General features: G+C 33.1%; 1 protein-coding gene across 1 annotated transcript in view; it reads right to left on the bottom strand.

Annotated features, from left to right (window-relative positions):
* LOC140443886 (inter-alpha-trypsin inhibitor heavy chain H4-like) overlaps window positions 1-17,865 on the bottom strand; it is an 81,291-nt gene extending 63,426 nt beyond the window's left edge. Inside the window, exon 1 of the mRNA XM_072535386.1 lies at window positions 17,710-17,865. Within this exon, the coding sequence (XP_072391487.1) occupies window positions 17,710-17,711 (2 nt within the window). The 5' untranslated portion in view covers window positions 17,712-17,865. The remainder of the gene's footprint in view (window positions 1-17,709) is intronic.
* Window positions 17,866-18,154: the final 289 nt, after the last annotated feature.

The raw sequence follows: 18,154 nt of genomic DNA, 5'->3' as shown, positions 1-18,154 counted from the left end.
TGATCAATAATTTAAAACCTTAATCAGTGACTTACTACTGAATATTTTGACAATGACAACGCTGTATCGTGTATCTGATGGTCTGACAAATGGCCTCCTATGCCCATTAGGGCACTGTAATTAAAACCACATCAAAAATCACATCATATATTTGATTCAACGATTAATCGTATGTATATTTTAGAAGAACAATTTTTATTGAGAGTTATACCTTATTATAAATTTTTATACCTTAGCAATAATTTTGATACATTTATAGTAAAATAGACATTTGTCACTCACGCCCAAGGTATATGTCAAATAAAAACTCCTCGATAGGACTTTTCATCAAAAAATGGTGTCAACCATTTTTTTCGAACAGACATTTTGTAAACAAATAGGATAAGTTTGTAATATAAATAATATAGATAAGTATTCTCTGTTCACAAATTGTTGAGAGCACGAAATATGCCTCAAACTCATAAAACGGTCGTAAATCATAGGCGTTCCTAAGGTTTTTATTCATTAAATAATAATATAATGTTTTAATACTGTTATATATAATATTGATAATATTTTAATACTAATATATTTAGCAAAAAAACAATTAAAACTTTCACGACTAATGTTGGTTATTATATTATATTAATAAAAATAAGAATTTAACGTTTAACAATTTTGTAAATAGGAATACCTTATCTCTTTGGATATTTCAATACTAATCTTCGCGTTTAATCACTTTACTGGAAAACCTGGAATTCATATCCGAAGGTACTATTCGTTGCAAGATAATTAAGATGGAATTCCCCAGATTTTTAATAATATAATTATATTCGAAACTTAACTTGAAAGGGTGAAGTTATTACGAACGAAAACAATTTTTTTGTTTAGTACGTTTTTGATCGCATGTAATTTACGGCTCGTCGGTGTTTCCGCGTCTACGGCAGTAATTAGCGTCTCGAATATTTGTTTTGCGAATTATATGCAGTGCGTGAGTGATTTTTTATTCCATATACCTACGAACATATACGTACCTTTCGCTCGTGCTCGTTTTGTTGGATTGTTTGTGATGGCTTCATCATCAAGTTTTACACTGGTACTGTTGCGTACAGTCAGTAAGTCTGTCTATTCACCAAGAGAGAAGACTATCGTCCTGAATGTTCACGATGCTCTGGTTTCTCAGAATCCCACAAACATTGTTCGCAACATAGTCGAAAGTTGTGCCAACATGACTGGCGTAGGAGAGTCAACTTTATATAGGTTCCTATCAGAAAGAAAAAAACACGGTATGGCTAACCCAAACACAAAGGAAAACTTAAAGAGAGGAAAAAAGCCTATTGAAATTGATGAATTTGCCAAAAATGGTATTCGAAGGAAAATTCATGGATTTATTTTTCAAAAAAGAAATACCAAACCTAAACAAAATTTTACAAGAAGTTAGAGACGACCCGGATTTGCCTCATATCGGACGAACTAAATTGTGGCAAGTTTTAAAAAAATTAAATTTCCGGTGGGAGAAATCAGACTGAAAATCACTTTTGATTGACCGGGAGGAGAAGATGATGTTGGAGAAGAAATTATCTAAGATTCATACGAAAATTCCGGGCTGAAGAAAGGCCCATCTTCTACCAGGATGAAACGTGGGTAAACTCAGGTCATACTCTAAAAAAAATTTGGTCAGATAAAAATATATTAAGCTCCAGGCAAGCCTTTATGGAAGGTTGGTCTACTGGTATCTCCCCACCTTCTGGTAAAGGCAGTAGATTAATAATTTCTCACATTGGCAGTGAAAAAGGATTTGTTAAGCATGGTTTGTTGGAATGTCATTCCAAAAGCACAAAAGATTATCACGAGGAGATGACAGCTGATGTTTTCGAAGAGTATTTTGAGCAAATGATTGAACACATACCACCAAATTTAATTATAGTATTAGATAATGCACCTTATCATTCACGACTAGTAGAAAGACTTCTAACGAATGCGTGGAAGAAACAGGATATTCTTGACTGGCTGCGAAATAAGTATCTGCCTTACGAAGATGGAATGGTAAAAGCAGAACTTTTAAAAATTGCCCGGCAACACAAATCTAAGTTCAAGAAATACGTAGTTGACAAAATGGCGGAAAGGCGAAACATCACAGTCTTTAGACTTCCACCCTACCACTGCGAAATAAATCCAATTGAACTCATTTGGGCACAAATGAAAAGTTATGTGGCTAGAAAAAATACGTCATATAAAATACAAGCTGTACGTGAATTGTTATACGAGTCTTTATAACATATTACAAAACAAAACTGGAAAGATGCAGTAAGACATGTAATAGAAAAAGAACAAAAAATGTGGGATCTTGATAACATAATTGATGCGACCGTAGAGATTATTAACCTAATTAATAACCCTCAAGACGACTCGGATTCCGAAGTTGATCCTATTTATTTTGAATTTGAATAGTTTTCTAATCGTAATTATATAAGGTAAGTAATAGTAGTTGTAATCGTAATGTATTAAAGGGGAAAGGCGCAAAATGTCCCCTGTCAAAATCTTCAATGTGTTTTAAATGTATCCATTTTTTTTTCAAATCCTGAGAAAACTAAAAAGCATTTTTGAAAAATTTAAAGGCAGAATGAAATATTTTTTAGAATAAATAAAAAGTTTCTTTTGCATGCAATATTTTCAATTAAAAATTATACTATATTTTCTCTTTTATTTTCACCCCTGTTACATAACATATTAAAACAAACATTGTAGAAGTTTTCAGGGACTTTCTGCCCTGAGTAATAATGTAATCTTTCATTCTGCGTTTAAATTTTTCAAAAATATTTATTAGTTTTCTCCGGATTCGAAAATAATGGATACATTTAAGACACATTGGAAATTTTGCCAGGCGACATTTGGCGCCTTTTTCCTTAATTAAATAAATGTATCTTTTACAAATGGCAAGAAACTTTTTATTTTTGAATAAAATAAATAAGTTTTATTAAAAAATACTAAATTGTACAATTTAAAAAAGTACAATATTGTACAATACATAAGTACAATTTAAAAAATATATTTATTTAGTTCAAATAAATGTTTCAATCATATACTCTACGACACTGGTCGTTCATCTCTAACCATTCATGTACCCCCGTAATAGGATTATAAGGTATTGTATTCCTTCAGATATAAGGTGGGTTAGTCGAAAACGTCTTAAACCGTCAGTTTTAGGTTGATTTTTACTATTATATCTTATTACCTATCCTCTCTGTATTTCAGTTTTCTAATTAGGGTTAAACTTGTAGTGAGCTATCAACAAATTGTGAACCGTGTATAATATATAATATATAAAATAGCAAAGAAAGTCTAGTTGTAAAAAAAATAAAGTGCTACAATTAGCAAATTAATTTTTTTATCGAATGATTATGATACATGTAAACGGTTAAAATGTCACTTATGAATTTCAAACACCTTCTTTCAATAATTGATAGTTTTGGTTTTGTCTTCTCAGTATGCCTCAGCCTGTTCTATCAGGACCAAAATTTAAATGACAAACTTTCAGATAACGTTTACAAAATGTTTTTAAGTCTTTTGTCGGTTTACCTTTCTATTACTTTTTTTATTGTTACATTGCTTGTTTACAATCTACTCTATACACAGAGTAATAAGTAAATAGTCTGTAAGTAAATTAACGTGATTTAGGTACCGTCCAGTAACGATTCTCTAAGTATTATTGCAGTAGGTCTTCTGACCATACACTCTTCAGTCTTCTGTTGGCAAGTGGTTGGGTGAATAAATTATTTATCAGTTTGTTGTTGTAATGAGTGGTGCAATTTTTATATTTTATTAAATGATTCTTATATATACGGTCGAATACTACGGGACCTGATAGAGGAAGATTATCAATCGTCTGAAGACGAAGAACAAGGAGGATTTAGAGCAGGTCGTTCATGTACAGATAACATCTTCTGTCTTAAACAAATTATAGAAAAGAAAATTGTGACAAATAGAGAGTTACATATGACTTTTGTAGATCTTGAGAAGGCATACGACACAGTCCCGCTAAATAAACTATGGGAAGTCCTGGGCACATCAAACATACATCAAACATTGGTTAGTGCTCTCAAAGATCTATATTATGGTTCAAACTCCCAAATGAAATTCGGAAACCTCTTAGCTGAAAAATTTGCAGTTACTAAGGGTCTCAGACAAGGATGTTGTATCTCTCCGACTCTATTTAAGATTTATATCTCTGCAGCTCTGAAACAATGGAAAAGGAAAGTCAAAGGAATGGGTATACAATTGAACGATCAGGATTACATATATACTTTACAGTTTGCAGATGATCAGGTGGTGATCTCAAATGACAAAGATGACATGGAATACATGCTTAGAAAACTAATTGAAAAATACCAGAAATGGGGATTAAATATCAATTTAGAAAAGACAAAATACCTCTCAATTGGAGCTGAAGCAGAACAACTCGATATCGATGACAATCAAAAAATAAATCCATGCAACGAATATAAATACCTGGGCGTCATCTTCGACCGTAGTGGAAAAGACGAACGAGAAATAGAACATCAAATTGTACAAGCACGAAGAGCTATAGCATGTTTGAACGGAGTTCTATGGAGTAAAGAAATATCAAAGAAAAGAAAATGGAACATCTATGAGACAATAGTTGAAACTACCCTACTTTATGGAGCTGAGACATGGAGAATAACCGAAAAATATAAGAAAAAGGTCGAAGCCACGGAAATGGATGCCATCAGAAGATCGATGAGAATATCAAGAGCCGACAGAATACGGAATGAAGTGATAAAACAACAAATGGGTATAGAGGGCACTATAGTTGAGGATATTGAGAGAAAACAGCTCATATGGTATGGGCATGTGAGCCGAATGGGGGACGAAAGATTGCCTAAAAACACGATGATGTGGCAACCCCCAGAGAAGAGGAAACGAGGAAGACCACCACAGAGCTGGAACCTGGGAGTTAGGAAAGCGATTAGCGCTCGAAATCTGGACGAAGACCTAACTCAAGACAGAATACAGTGGCGTTTGGAAGTCGGACAACGTCGTAAGACGTTATAAAAAACCGAATATATATATATATATATATATATATATATATATATATATATATATATATATATATATATATATAAATATATATATATATATATATATATATGAATATATATATATATATATATATATATATATATATATATATATATATATATATGTATATATATATATATATATATATAAATGATTCTTTATTATGCCCTTGATTAATGGAAAGTCCAGATCATTGTGAAGTCTTTAGTTAGATACATACCATGGAGCTTTACTTCATACGAACTTCATACGAAAAATGGTTCTTTTTTATTTTAAAATTCAAGATGGCGGCTAACGTAATAGTTGCATTCAGTCGCGATTTTAAATTTTCACTACTATTGATCCCCCCCCTAAAGGTTAGAATAATAAAATTTTGAATAGCTCGCTATGCAAGGTTAGGCCTTTCTTTGCATAACCTGACTGGGCTATATGGTTTACGAAGCTGATCGTTCTAAATTGTTCACATTTTATTGCGTTGGGTTTTGTGATTATTGGGATGAACACAGATTCTTTCCGATTTCCGCAGTATTGTAGATTTCATTCAATAATTCTTTTTTAAAAAAAGTTTTTCTTTTTCAATTTGTCTTTGGTCCCTTTCTTTTTCTTGGTTCCATTATCTCTATTTTTTTGTACACTTTTAGTTATTCTTTTGTTATTTTTGTCCATTATGTTTTTATCACCTTTTTTGTATATGCCTGAAGTTCTTGTATATAGTTTTGGTAGTAATAGTTAAAAAATATTTTATGTAACTTAATATTTAATTTCCTTATAAAAATAATATGATTGTTTCACGTGATATCAAAAATTGAAAGAAGATATATGAACAACTACAAAAGTTGCATTTTAACTACTTCAATTTTAAAAAAGTTAGCTTAAATTGTTTTTAAAAACTTCCCTTATTATGAAGTTGACAAATAAATAATAAATTAGAAAATTCACCAGTTTTGCTCACTAGCAAAGAAGGAGGATATGCCAAACTTGATATAGTAATTGAGATCTTTCATTTGATACATAAGTTGGATGACGATTATGTTTATTTTACTATAAGTATAATACAATTATTATTTTTGCAATGAAAAATATAATATTCTTACAACATAGCTCTTTCACTATAAAATACCTACTATGCACAGGCTACGCTTCAGATTGAAATCACTCGCATTATGAAGTTGGGTTAAATTTAAAAAAAAATCGATTTTTGATTATAACTTTAAGTGTGTCTAATACCAGTTCAAGTCAATAAATATGGATACAAGGTGTAGATAACGTTTTATTACATACAAACACTAGTTTTTGTTATTTGGAGTTATTAAGTATTAGACTATGATGTAGAAATGCAACATTATGCAATTACCACTTATCTTTTAGCATTACCGATTTACCACACCGATTTAATGACAAATAAAAAGTACTAAACTTAAAAGGAATTTTCAAAGAAATACACTATCCACATTTTATTACCGTACACAATAATATCACAGACGTAAGTATAATATTACAATCGTATAGTAAATTTATTGCCCACTTTAGATATGCAACAGCCAATAATTGCTGAAAAAATGTATGAGAAACAATCAAAATCTACATAAATACAAAAAAAAAACATTATCAAAGATGACTAGCCTGTTTATTATTACTTAATATAATAAGCATATTGGTGGAATTGATTTACCAGATGCCCATATAGCTCTACATAAAATATTCATTATGAACAAAGAATGATAAATACATGTTTAAAATTCCTAAATATTAGTAAAAAAATAGAATAACAAAATGAAGTTCACAATTATCTAGTTCAAATATCTTTCATTATTTTTTCCACCATTTCTCTCATAGAATCTTTTCTGCAGTTACACTCTCTTTTAAACTTCTCTCTTTCATCTGCCCAACGCTCACACTCCAAAATTATGTGTGTCACAGTATCTGAGAGACTACAGTAAAGGCACTGATTGGAATGAGCCCTTATAAACCTGAAAAGGTAGCTGCGAAAGCAGCCATGGCCTGTGAGCATTTGCGTCAGATAATAATCCAGCTGCCTATGCTCACAGTCCACCCAGCTTCGAAGGTTCGGTATTAGTGACTTCGTCCACTCCGCCACATCACGTGTTGCCTCCCACTCTTGCTGCCACTGACCGATTGAAACTAGTCTCTCGGCCAGTTTTATTTCAGTCATCTCTCGCTCTCCAATGTTCCGCCCCTACGGTTATGAATCCTGGCTAGCACATGTTAAGGAACACAGCCAGTGATCACCCACAGAACGGCAGCTGACACAGTCCTGTAGGCACATGCTACACGCAGCAGACTAGTTCTGTCGACGCGTACCATGAGCCTCTTGTAAGTTGATATTTCTACCGCCTCACTCCAGACTGGGGCCGTGGAGAGGACGACATACTAAACAACACCGTGAAGCGCCCTTCTCATTTAGGATTTGGGTCGACCGATATTAAGCATTATCCTGGCCTGGTGGAGAGTAACTCCCAGATACTTGACTTACTTTTTGGGCGTCGCTCTCCGAATAAACAATAAACTAAAACAGGGATATGCACTTTTACCACAAATCTTTAACTTAGCTCTGAAACAGATAATGAGAAGTGCAAAATCGAAAAATCAACTACAGTATTCCATCGAGACTGACCAAACCTACTGTTGGCATTTGAAGACGATATCGATCTAATAGGAAACGACAGACTAAGGATGAAGAAGACTTTAGTCATGTTTAAGACGGAAGCAGAGAATAAAAATAAAATGCAATGTAACGAAAACAAACTAAATATATGTATATGAGCCGCATTAACAGAAACAGAGATAGAATCGGACATAAAAGTACCGTCGATGACTTTAACTTTGAGCGCGTCAGAGAATTTAAGTATCTGGGAACAACAATAACTGAAGACAATAACGAATCACACCAAAATAAACGAAATAATACAAGCCCGCAAACAGATGTCTTTATGCCCTTCAAAACCTTAAAAAATCCAAACAACTAACAAGACATAAAAAAATATAGCTATAAAAAACAGTCATACGACCAGTAGTGATCTTGCTATCGAAATATAGGCGATAACAAAGGCAAACTAAGAGAGACTTTGTGTTTGGGAAAAAAATCCTACGGAAGATCTTTGGGTCTGATAGTGCATCAGAACAATACATGATACAAAGCTCTAACAAAGAGCTTGAAAAGCTATGTTCAGACTCTAACATAATAAATAAATTATGACTTGTATGGGAAGAAGCCTGACTGGAAGAATATCTAGTCGACCTCGACTCCGGTGACAAAATAATATAACAGGAGATCTTAAAGCTAAAGGTTACGGAGAATTTAATGGAGATTGCTCAAAATAGGGAGAAATAGAGGCATGTTGTCAAGTCAGCTAAAACCCACGAAGGGTTGTAACGCTGTGGACTAAGCAAGTAAATTCTACTAACTGTAGATTTGTTAATTAAACGTGATACACACTCACACATACACACATGCATACTTTCACCATGTTTAATCGACAAATCACTTGACAGCCCCATCACAACTTACATATCAAACTGTCAGATTTGTGCTGCGAGTGCTGATGTTTTCTAATACCGCTGTGTAAAACCATCGTGTCCAGGGAATACATGGCACAATGGGAAAAGTGTTGCCTAAGCGATGCTTCAGAGAGCTGTCAAACTTTGTAGGACTATATTGCCTGACGGTACTTGGTACCAATTATGACTTGTATAATAATTAATGGAGGATATACAATAAGCCAGTTAGTCACTCGCAGGCCGCTGGTGGAGTATAGACGAATTCTAGACGAGAAGAAAAAAAAAACGTTGGCTACATGGGGAACCACCCATCCTATCATTTGTACTGGCGTATAAGTAAATCATATTTATCATAGACTATGATAAAGAGGTTATCTAATACATAATATCTAATACCTAATTAGAACGAGATCTTCATTATACCTTTTATAAAAAATTCAAATTGTGCTTTTCAACAAAACAAATAGATATCTTAAAAATTCCATGATTTGATAAAAAAAAATTGTTATATGTTGCATATATGCAACCATTACGCTTTAAATCTTTTAACACCTATCAACTTAAAGAAAAAAAATGTGTTAATTTTTACTTAAACGCAATAAAGATCTATTTTATTAATTTTTTTATTAGTTTTAAACAAATCATTAAGAAATTAAGAATAGACAGTGAGCAATGAACTAATATTTATGGTAAATACGCATAAGGCAACACCAAATTTTGAAAATTTTATTATAAAATATTTTCTTGATATTCCGTAGGTATTAAGTGTTTAATAATGTTTATCATCTTTTGTGCTTAAAAAGCGTTAAAAGTAAATTACCCTATAAATATCCATCAATTATAATATGTTTTAAATACAACAAATATTAAATACCAAACTTTAAATACCATTTCAAAATAATTAGTAAGAGATAGCAAGCAATTATAATTATAGTTTTTATGATACATTTATTAAAACATTATTGGGTAACTTACAACAAATCAGTACAAATTGTCGGATACGCAGATGACATAGACATCATAGGTAGGTCCACAGAATCTCTGACTGAAGCATTTCGGTCGTTAAGAGCATCTGCACACAGAATGGGACTAAATATAAATGTTCAAAAGACCAAATATATGTGTTGCACTAGGTCAAGCAACCCGACACCTACACGAATAATAATTGATGACCTAGAACTGGAAGGTGTTGACACCTTCATATACTTAGGGTCGCTGCTAACCAAAGATAACAACGTCAGTGAAGAAATCAAAAGAAGAATAGTGCTCGCCAATAAGTGTTACTATGGCTTAAGAAGACAGATGGCCTCAAAAATGCCTAGAAAAATTAAACTGACTGTATACAAAACACCAATAAGACCAGTGCTAACATATGGTTCAGAAACTTGGACACTAACACAGAATGACCAAGAATTGACGAATGACGAATATATGGAGGCATAAAAGAACAAGGTTTGTCGCACAGGTGTTACAATTTTGAGTTGTATAGAAGATTTGGAGAACCTGACGTTGTAAAATTCATTAAGGTAGCACGCCTCAGATGGATAGGTCATGTAATCAGACGAGAGGAAGATGCCATAGTCAGAAAAGTTTTTGACCGAAGAGGGCCGATCGGACAACGAAGAAGAGGAAGACCGAGACTTAGGTACCAAGACAACCTAGAAAATGATTTGAAGTCTATCGGAATTAGAGCATGGAGAAGAGTTGCCAGAGACAGGGGCGAATGGAGGATTGTTCTGAAGATGGCTTTGGCTCATAAAGAGCTGTAACGCCACTGATGATGATGATGATGATGTAAATTACAAAAAAACAAAATTGTTCTACTCAATTTGTTAAGTTAATTTGGTTTATAATAGATAATAATTATGATAATGTTTTGGATTCACACTTTAGTTTTTAAAGTTTCTAAGGAGTATCATCTCGTATCGATCAAGAAATGAAGAAATTAACATCAGAAATGAAAAACACTGAGAATGTGAACATTATGTGGAGCAAAATCAAAGATTCTGTTATAAAAACACAGAAAGAAACTACAAAAGAAAACAGAAAGCTGAAAACCTTGCATGACTCAAGAAGTACTGGAAATCATGGAACAAAGAAGAAAATATAAAAACAAAAACCCAAATAAGTACAAAGAAAAACATAAATTAATAAGGAACAAAATAAAAGACGCTAAGGAAAAGTGGATGATGGAAACATGCATCGAAGTGGAAGAATTGCAGAAAAAGCATGATCATTATAATTTACTTAAAAAAGTGAAAGAATTACTACTACACCTAACCGATTAATTGTTAAAACAATAAACCTATTAATAGCCCAATTGAAATAAAACAAGTATGGACTAAAGATATTGAAGATCTTTTCAAGCACACAAGAACGGGACTAACACAAATTGATAACGAAGAAGCTCCAATAATATTAAAATCTGATGTCCAACATGCTATAAACAACTCAAAATCTAGCAGAGCCCCTGGGCCAGATGAAGTTCATATCGAGCTGATTAAACTTATAGACGAAGACAATTTAAGTGCAGTAACGATACTGTTTAACAACATATACAAATTTGGTGAGATACCTACAGAATGGCTGCTACCGACCTTTGTTGCGCTACCAAAAACCAATAACCCCAAACATTGTATTGACTATAGATTAATCAGCCTAATGTCACACTTATTAAAAACATTTTTAAAGATTATACATGCAAGAATATTCAGAAAGTGCGAAGCGGATATGAGTAATAGACAGTTTGGCTTTCGTAACGGCTTCGGAACAGTGGAAGCTCTGTATAGTTTCAGAACTTTTGCCCAAAAATATCGAGACCAACAAAAAGATCTTTTCGTTCCGTTTATAGACTATGAGAAAGCTTTTGACAAAGTTAAACATAACATTCTCATAGAATGTCTAAAGAGAAAACGACTGGACAAAAGTGATATCAACATAGTGAGAAATCTCTGTTAGAACCAACAGGCTGTGGTAAAATTAGATGTAAATAGCACGGATGCGCAACAGATAAGTAGAGGAGAAAGATAGGGCTGTGTACTTTCACCATTACTATTTAATATATATTCCGAAGAGTTATTTACGCAAGCACTTGAAAACTGTACAGAAAGTATCAAGATAAATGGTGAAAATATAAAAAGCATCCGTTATGCTGACGATACAGTCTTTATCGCTGAAAGTGAGACAGACCTGCAGACGTTATTTAACACAATTTGTGATACTGAAATAAAGGTGTCATACTAGTAATTGTTAAAATAACATTATTTTGAAAGTCCGGTTTACTGTTTACTCCAGGTGATATTGATGAATGAGCCTCACTTTTCTTATTGCTACACGAAAAACTAATTTTATATTGAGTGAAAAAATTTTTAGCCACGATAATTTTTTTAGTCCTATCCTCCTTTTTTCTCTAGGAGACCGTCCTAACCGGTCCTAAGACCGGCAGGTAGGTGCGAAATAAAATACCACCCGCGAATAAAAACAGATTAAGCTAACCCTACCAGAAGAGTCTGTGGTCTCCCGAGTCTGAGTCTGAGGGTTGGGCGTAGGGCTAACAATCCTACCCTAGAAAAAAGCATTGTTACCAGAGCTGAAAAAACAAAAACTGAACGGATCTTATGTAGACGACCTGGCAAATGAAAAAAAGATATTCGATTTTGATCATGGAACGTGAGAACATTGTACTCTGCAGGAGCGATGAGATGCCCCTTGGATACTCTTAACAATTATAATATGGACATGGTAGCTATACAGAAAGTAGGATGAAAAAGGACTGCTACTATAAAGATGAATTTGAGTAAAATATACTAATACTTTGAGTACTAGGCAACAAAGATACGTTGCCATGAAATGCAACATATCTTTGATGTAGACTTTGTAGCTAGCAAAAAGGTTAGTAACCCAATTATAGGTTTTAAAGCTATATATCATAAAATATGTGTTATAAGAATACGTGGAACATTTTTTAACTACAGCCTCATGTCAGACCCAAAAAAAAAGAATTCTATGAGAAATTAGAACAAACCTATAGACAATGTACCACTAACGACGTTTAGTTGTTTATTGAAAACATGGATTCTCAGGTTAGAAAAGCAATGTATAGACCAAATATAGGATCTTATAGCATACACGAAGAATGAATGATAATGCGATGAGACTTCGTAAATTTCGCAGCATCTCCAAACATCAGTAGTACATAGTTCCAACATAAGCGCATACATAAAGTGACGTGGACATCCTCAGATCGACAGAACCAAAATCAGATAGACCACGTACTGATTGATTCAAGACATGAGGGATAATATCAACAGAAGGACTAGGGGAATGTTAAAGAATATCGAGGAAAGAGAAGAGAGAGAAAACAAAAGCACAAACAGAAAAAACGGGCGATATAATTTCAAGCTATTAACTTTTTGGTGATGCCTATAACGTAAAAACCTTTAAAATAAACAACCTAAAAGTACGTTTTTACTGGGGCATCCGTTGCAATCATCGTTGAGTGATCGTCGCTGAGCAATGATCGCTAAGCGATGATCGCAAGCTGAGTGTTTTTACTGAAGCGATGATTTGATTAGTAAGTAGTTCGTTATCTAGCGAACAAGTGGTTTTGTTGCAACGAACAGCATATGCAAAAGAAAACAATTATTGTTAAAATTCCTGCTAGCAGAAGAAATAGAGAACGAAAATGTGTTAAGTGTTCTAAGATTAGAAAAACATGCAATATTTAAAAGAATACAAGAAAAAGGATACTTTAAAATTTGGATAAATAACCATTTATTAGGAGATGATGTTAAGTTTTTACAGTTCTTCCGTTTGAATGAACTTCAGTTCGATTTTGTATTAAGTTTAGTAAAAAGGGATATGAAAAATTCATCTACAAACTTTATTTCATATCCAGTGTCTTCAGAAGAAATCTCTCGAATAAAAAATTCCCAAAATTACATACAAAAGCCACAGACTACACAAGCGTATACCGCGATCATCGCTTAGCGACGATCGCTCAGCGATGATCGCAACAGCCGCTCCAGTAAAAACGTACTTTAAGATGGGTGCGCCACGTTACGCGAATGGATGAAAGTGATCCTGCTAAAATAGTCATGCTAAATAGACCGTTAGGAAAAAGAAGGAGGCGACCTAAATTTAGACAACTGGACGATCAGCAGGACGATTTAATGGAGATTAGAATAAAGGGATGAAGAAGATCGACACTAGGGAAGGATAAAAAGAATGCTTTCAGGCAGGCCTAGGCTCACGGAGGGCTGTAGCGCCAACTGGTGATATTGATGATTTTTCAAGTAGGTACTAAATTTTCTACGTTTGTTTGTGTTAATGGTTTTAATTTGATTATTCATTTGGTTAAATACATACTTGTTTTCTCTGATCTCTTTATATTTCAAAAACTTCTATTTTTTAGACCTACTATTAGTTAAAGTACATGTCTAATACCCTATAACAAAACGATGCTCATACGGAGTCGTACTTTCGCATGTTAAAATTTCTTTTGATTTTAAAAAAGCATCTCGCGCCTGCTGAATGTACGCCCATGGTTATTTGGCAGTCACTCTCGATCAGTGACCTTGTAACATAATATTCTTCAGTATGCTCTTTCACTATCAAAACGATTGTAACTTATGTTTGTTTATAATTTGTTATGCAATCAAAAGTCTTTCACTTAACATAACAACATATTTAATTTAATTAATCTCCTATAACTTAATGATAAACAAAATGATACCAGATTTCTGGAAAATTAAAAAAAATAACTCAAGTATAGGAAAACATGAGTAACTATGGAAATCACTGAAATTCTAGTCAACCTTTGTTGATACAAATTTAACTAAATAAAGGAATTAGAAACATATTAACTATATGAATTATAAGGAATATACATGGAAATATACATTGTCATGCCACAGTTCTACAGAACAACAGGAAAGAAAAAATATCAGTTCTTTCTTTTCGGTGAAACTGTAAATAAAAAATTCATGGAAACACTACATTACACTAAAAGCTTTTAAATAAGTATATATCATAACTATAAGAGACCAAATGTAATATCTATAATCTAATAATGTATGTTGTATACGATAAGGCATCATGTAATTAACCAAAGAAACGGCAAGACCATTTCAAATACGATACCACGGAGTATCGAAGGACATGACAGATTTCGTGAACATAATTAAATTGTAAATTCTATAACTTTTGACCCAAATTTAATAGTACTTATGTTTATCTCCTGAAGGAGTTAAGTTTAAATACTCTCTATCTGTTATGATAGATTATATCATAACAAACAGAAAAGAAATATTTAAAGACATCGAAGTACTCAACAAATTTTCAATAGGAAGCGACCACAGATACTGTTAAATACAAGCTAAAATACTATTAAAAGCAAATTGGAAAGAACAAAGATGATCCTAAAATACGAAAAATGAAATGGATTCACCCCGAAAACAACGATCTGTATGAGGATAAACTAACCAGATATATACAAGACTTGCAAGACAAAATAGAAGATGTAAATCAAACAAATGATGGCATAACGAAGACACTAAAATAAACGGTAAGGGAGTGCTGTCCGACCGTTCTGTCTCATAAAAAAACTAAGCCAAAATACCAAAGAGCTAATTGGTAAAAGAAGAAAACTGACGGAAAAATACGGCTCCAACTACACAACAATGAAGAAATTAAATAAAGATATCCACCGGTCAATCCGAAAAGACGTAAGGGAAAACAATAGAAGAGAAATAACTAAAATAAATCAGAAGTTTAAAAGTTTTGAGGCGAAATACAGCATAGGCAACAAAAATATGTACAAAATAAGAAACAAAGATGGAAACATTATTACGGATAGAACCAAAAAGTCTTTCAGTTGTCTAATCCTTTTATGGCGAAATGTATGAGAGCACCAATGAAAGGCAAGATCAGCCCCTCTCCAAAATCACAAACCAGGGATCAGAGTTTATACTAGAAATATCTCCATACGAAATCAAAACGGCAGTTTTAGAAACGAACAATAACAAATGCCCTGGCTATGACGAGGTAGTGATCGAGGCTATCAACCTAGGTGAAAATAAAATTATCCCTGCTTTTCGCAAGCTTTTCACCGAATGCATCTACCAAGCAAAAACTCCTTCTCAATGGAACAATGCAGTCATTGTTTTATTAAACAAGCAAAGAGACGTAACAGATCTAGAAAACTACCATTCTATCAGTTTTCTCTCACACATATATAAATTTTTACCAAAAATTATCAAAAAAAAGACTGGCCGCTAAGTTAGACTTCTATCACCCTAGAGAAGAAGCTGGATTTGGATAGGGATACAGCACTAGCAATCACTTACTAGTGATACTAAACCTGATAGAAAAGTTTGCAGAATACAACAAACCATTGGCACTGATATTCCTGGACTACGAGAAAGTATTCGATACCAGAAGCCACCAGAAATTGTTAAAAGCATTAACCAGATATGTGAGCTCCCACGTCGCATAGGATTAGCATGGTCAGAGTTTGGTAAATTAAACTATGTATTTAAATCGGATCTACCCATATGTACCAAACGGAAAATCTTTGACCAATGTGTGTTGCCAGTACTTACTTATGGAGCGTAAATATTAACACTTACAAAAAAGGTAGTGAATAAGATTCGCGTGAATCAAAGCGCTATGGAACGAAAGTGGTAGGGTGTCTTTCTGATAGATCGAATCCCAAACGAAGAAATACTTAGTAGAACAAAAACAACAGACGACATCGAAAAAACCGCGTCGCTAAAATGGAATTGGGTAGGACACATCGCCAGATTATCAGACAAGCGATGGACAAAACGTATTGTCGAGTGGAGACCAAGACAAGAAGCACTACAGAGCAGAGGACGTGAAGCGTGTTAGCGCAAGCTGAGGCTCTGCTTTTTGTGAGGCAAGCCGCACAAGACAGAGACAGATGAAAAGAGCTGAGGGAGACCTATGTTCAGCAGTGGACGCACACAGGTTGATGATGATGACTCTCTATCAGAAATTATGTGTAACTTTGGTGATCTTCAAACTATTTACCAAAAATTTACTAGGATTCTTTTTTGGAACGTAAGAAATCTACCTACTCATCTTCCAAGGCTGTGGGACGTTTATTTAAGAGTTATCTCACAGACAGACAATGATATGAGGTCAAGAAAGATCTTTCAGTTCCTTGTGTGCACTCAATTAAGGAATTAAGTAGATACTATAAAAACAAATCAATGTGGTACAATAATTTAAGACACTAGGTCAAATGTTGTTTATATGGAATTAAGCCAGAATTGTCAAATATTAGTCAAGTGTCAAAAATACTAGTTAAAAATGTAATTTTCATTACAATCATTGGTGGCTTAATCCCATACAAACATATAATAATATTTAACTTAGACACGCTACAAGAAAGCATTTTCATAACCTACATTACGACACGTTTTAAAACTATCTTAAAATAAATTGAAAAAACAAACATAACGCAAACAGAAAACATGAAAAAAATTTTAAAAACTTTTTTTAAAAATAAGCTTTAACAAATAAAATGAAGAAAACCCTCAGGTTATGCGGTCTGTGTATGGTCCAATCAGTGTATTCTACCTATTTAACTACCTATCACCTTCACGGTTAACCTAACGAAAAATAAGTAAAATAATAACAAAGTACAAAGTGCAACGGAAAAAAAAATGATATTAACTAAATATTATCAGACTGGAAACAGCTAATATATCGGGATCTTGAAATCGTAAACCATGTCAAAGCTTTACAAGAAAGAACTTAAATTGCTATGCCCAAAGATGGATGTTGAGACTATTAAATCAGATAACACATTGCATATTATTTTAAGATGGCAATTTATTTCATATTTATCTTTTTAATATTTTCAATATTTTAGTGAATGTAAATTTTGAAAGCTGCTAATTTATTATAATTATATTACAATAAAATCGCATACAGAAAAAATCGAAAAATAAACAAATATCGTGTTATTTTAAAAGCCAAAAAAGATGTTTATTTTTAGATTATTAAAACCTTGAATTTTTTCATCACTTATATTTGTCGCTACCAGAAGCTATTAACAATTATTAATATAGAGGTACTCACATAATTATTGCTATCTAACACCTCTGTCTTCTACTTTCCCACACGATCGACTGAATCAAGTAGCGATGAACAAATCGTTATATATGGAAGTAATGTCAGTTGGGTTATCCCAGATAAACGCGCTATAAACATTTAATTTAATTTAAGAAATAATTACTTAAAAATGTATCATTTCCAGCAAGAGGATTTAAAAGGTTTTCTCGTGTAGAATAATCATAAGGTTATCGGAATAGGTGACATTGGAGACATATGGTCAGGGAGGTACATAATATACACTTAAATTTATTTGTTTGTAACAACCGTTTAACTGCAACGAAATCTACAGCCAAAACTCGAGTTAATAATCTTAATTCAATACGTATTATTTACGTAGTACTAAAAACGAAACAATTTCAAACAAGAGCACATCTAATGCAACAACAATTATTAGCCCATAGTAGTATGC

The sequence above is a fragment of the Diabrotica undecimpunctata genome, chromosome 6 (assembly GCF_040954645.1).
Source record: "Diabrotica undecimpunctata isolate CICGRU chromosome 6, icDiaUnde3, whole genome shotgun sequence".
Taxonomy (NCBI): Eukaryota; Metazoa; Arthropoda; class Insecta; order Coleoptera; family Chrysomelidae; genus Diabrotica; species Diabrotica undecimpunctata.
Note: the sequence above shows the minus strand (reverse complement) of the source record. Positions and strands in the feature narration are given on the sequence as shown.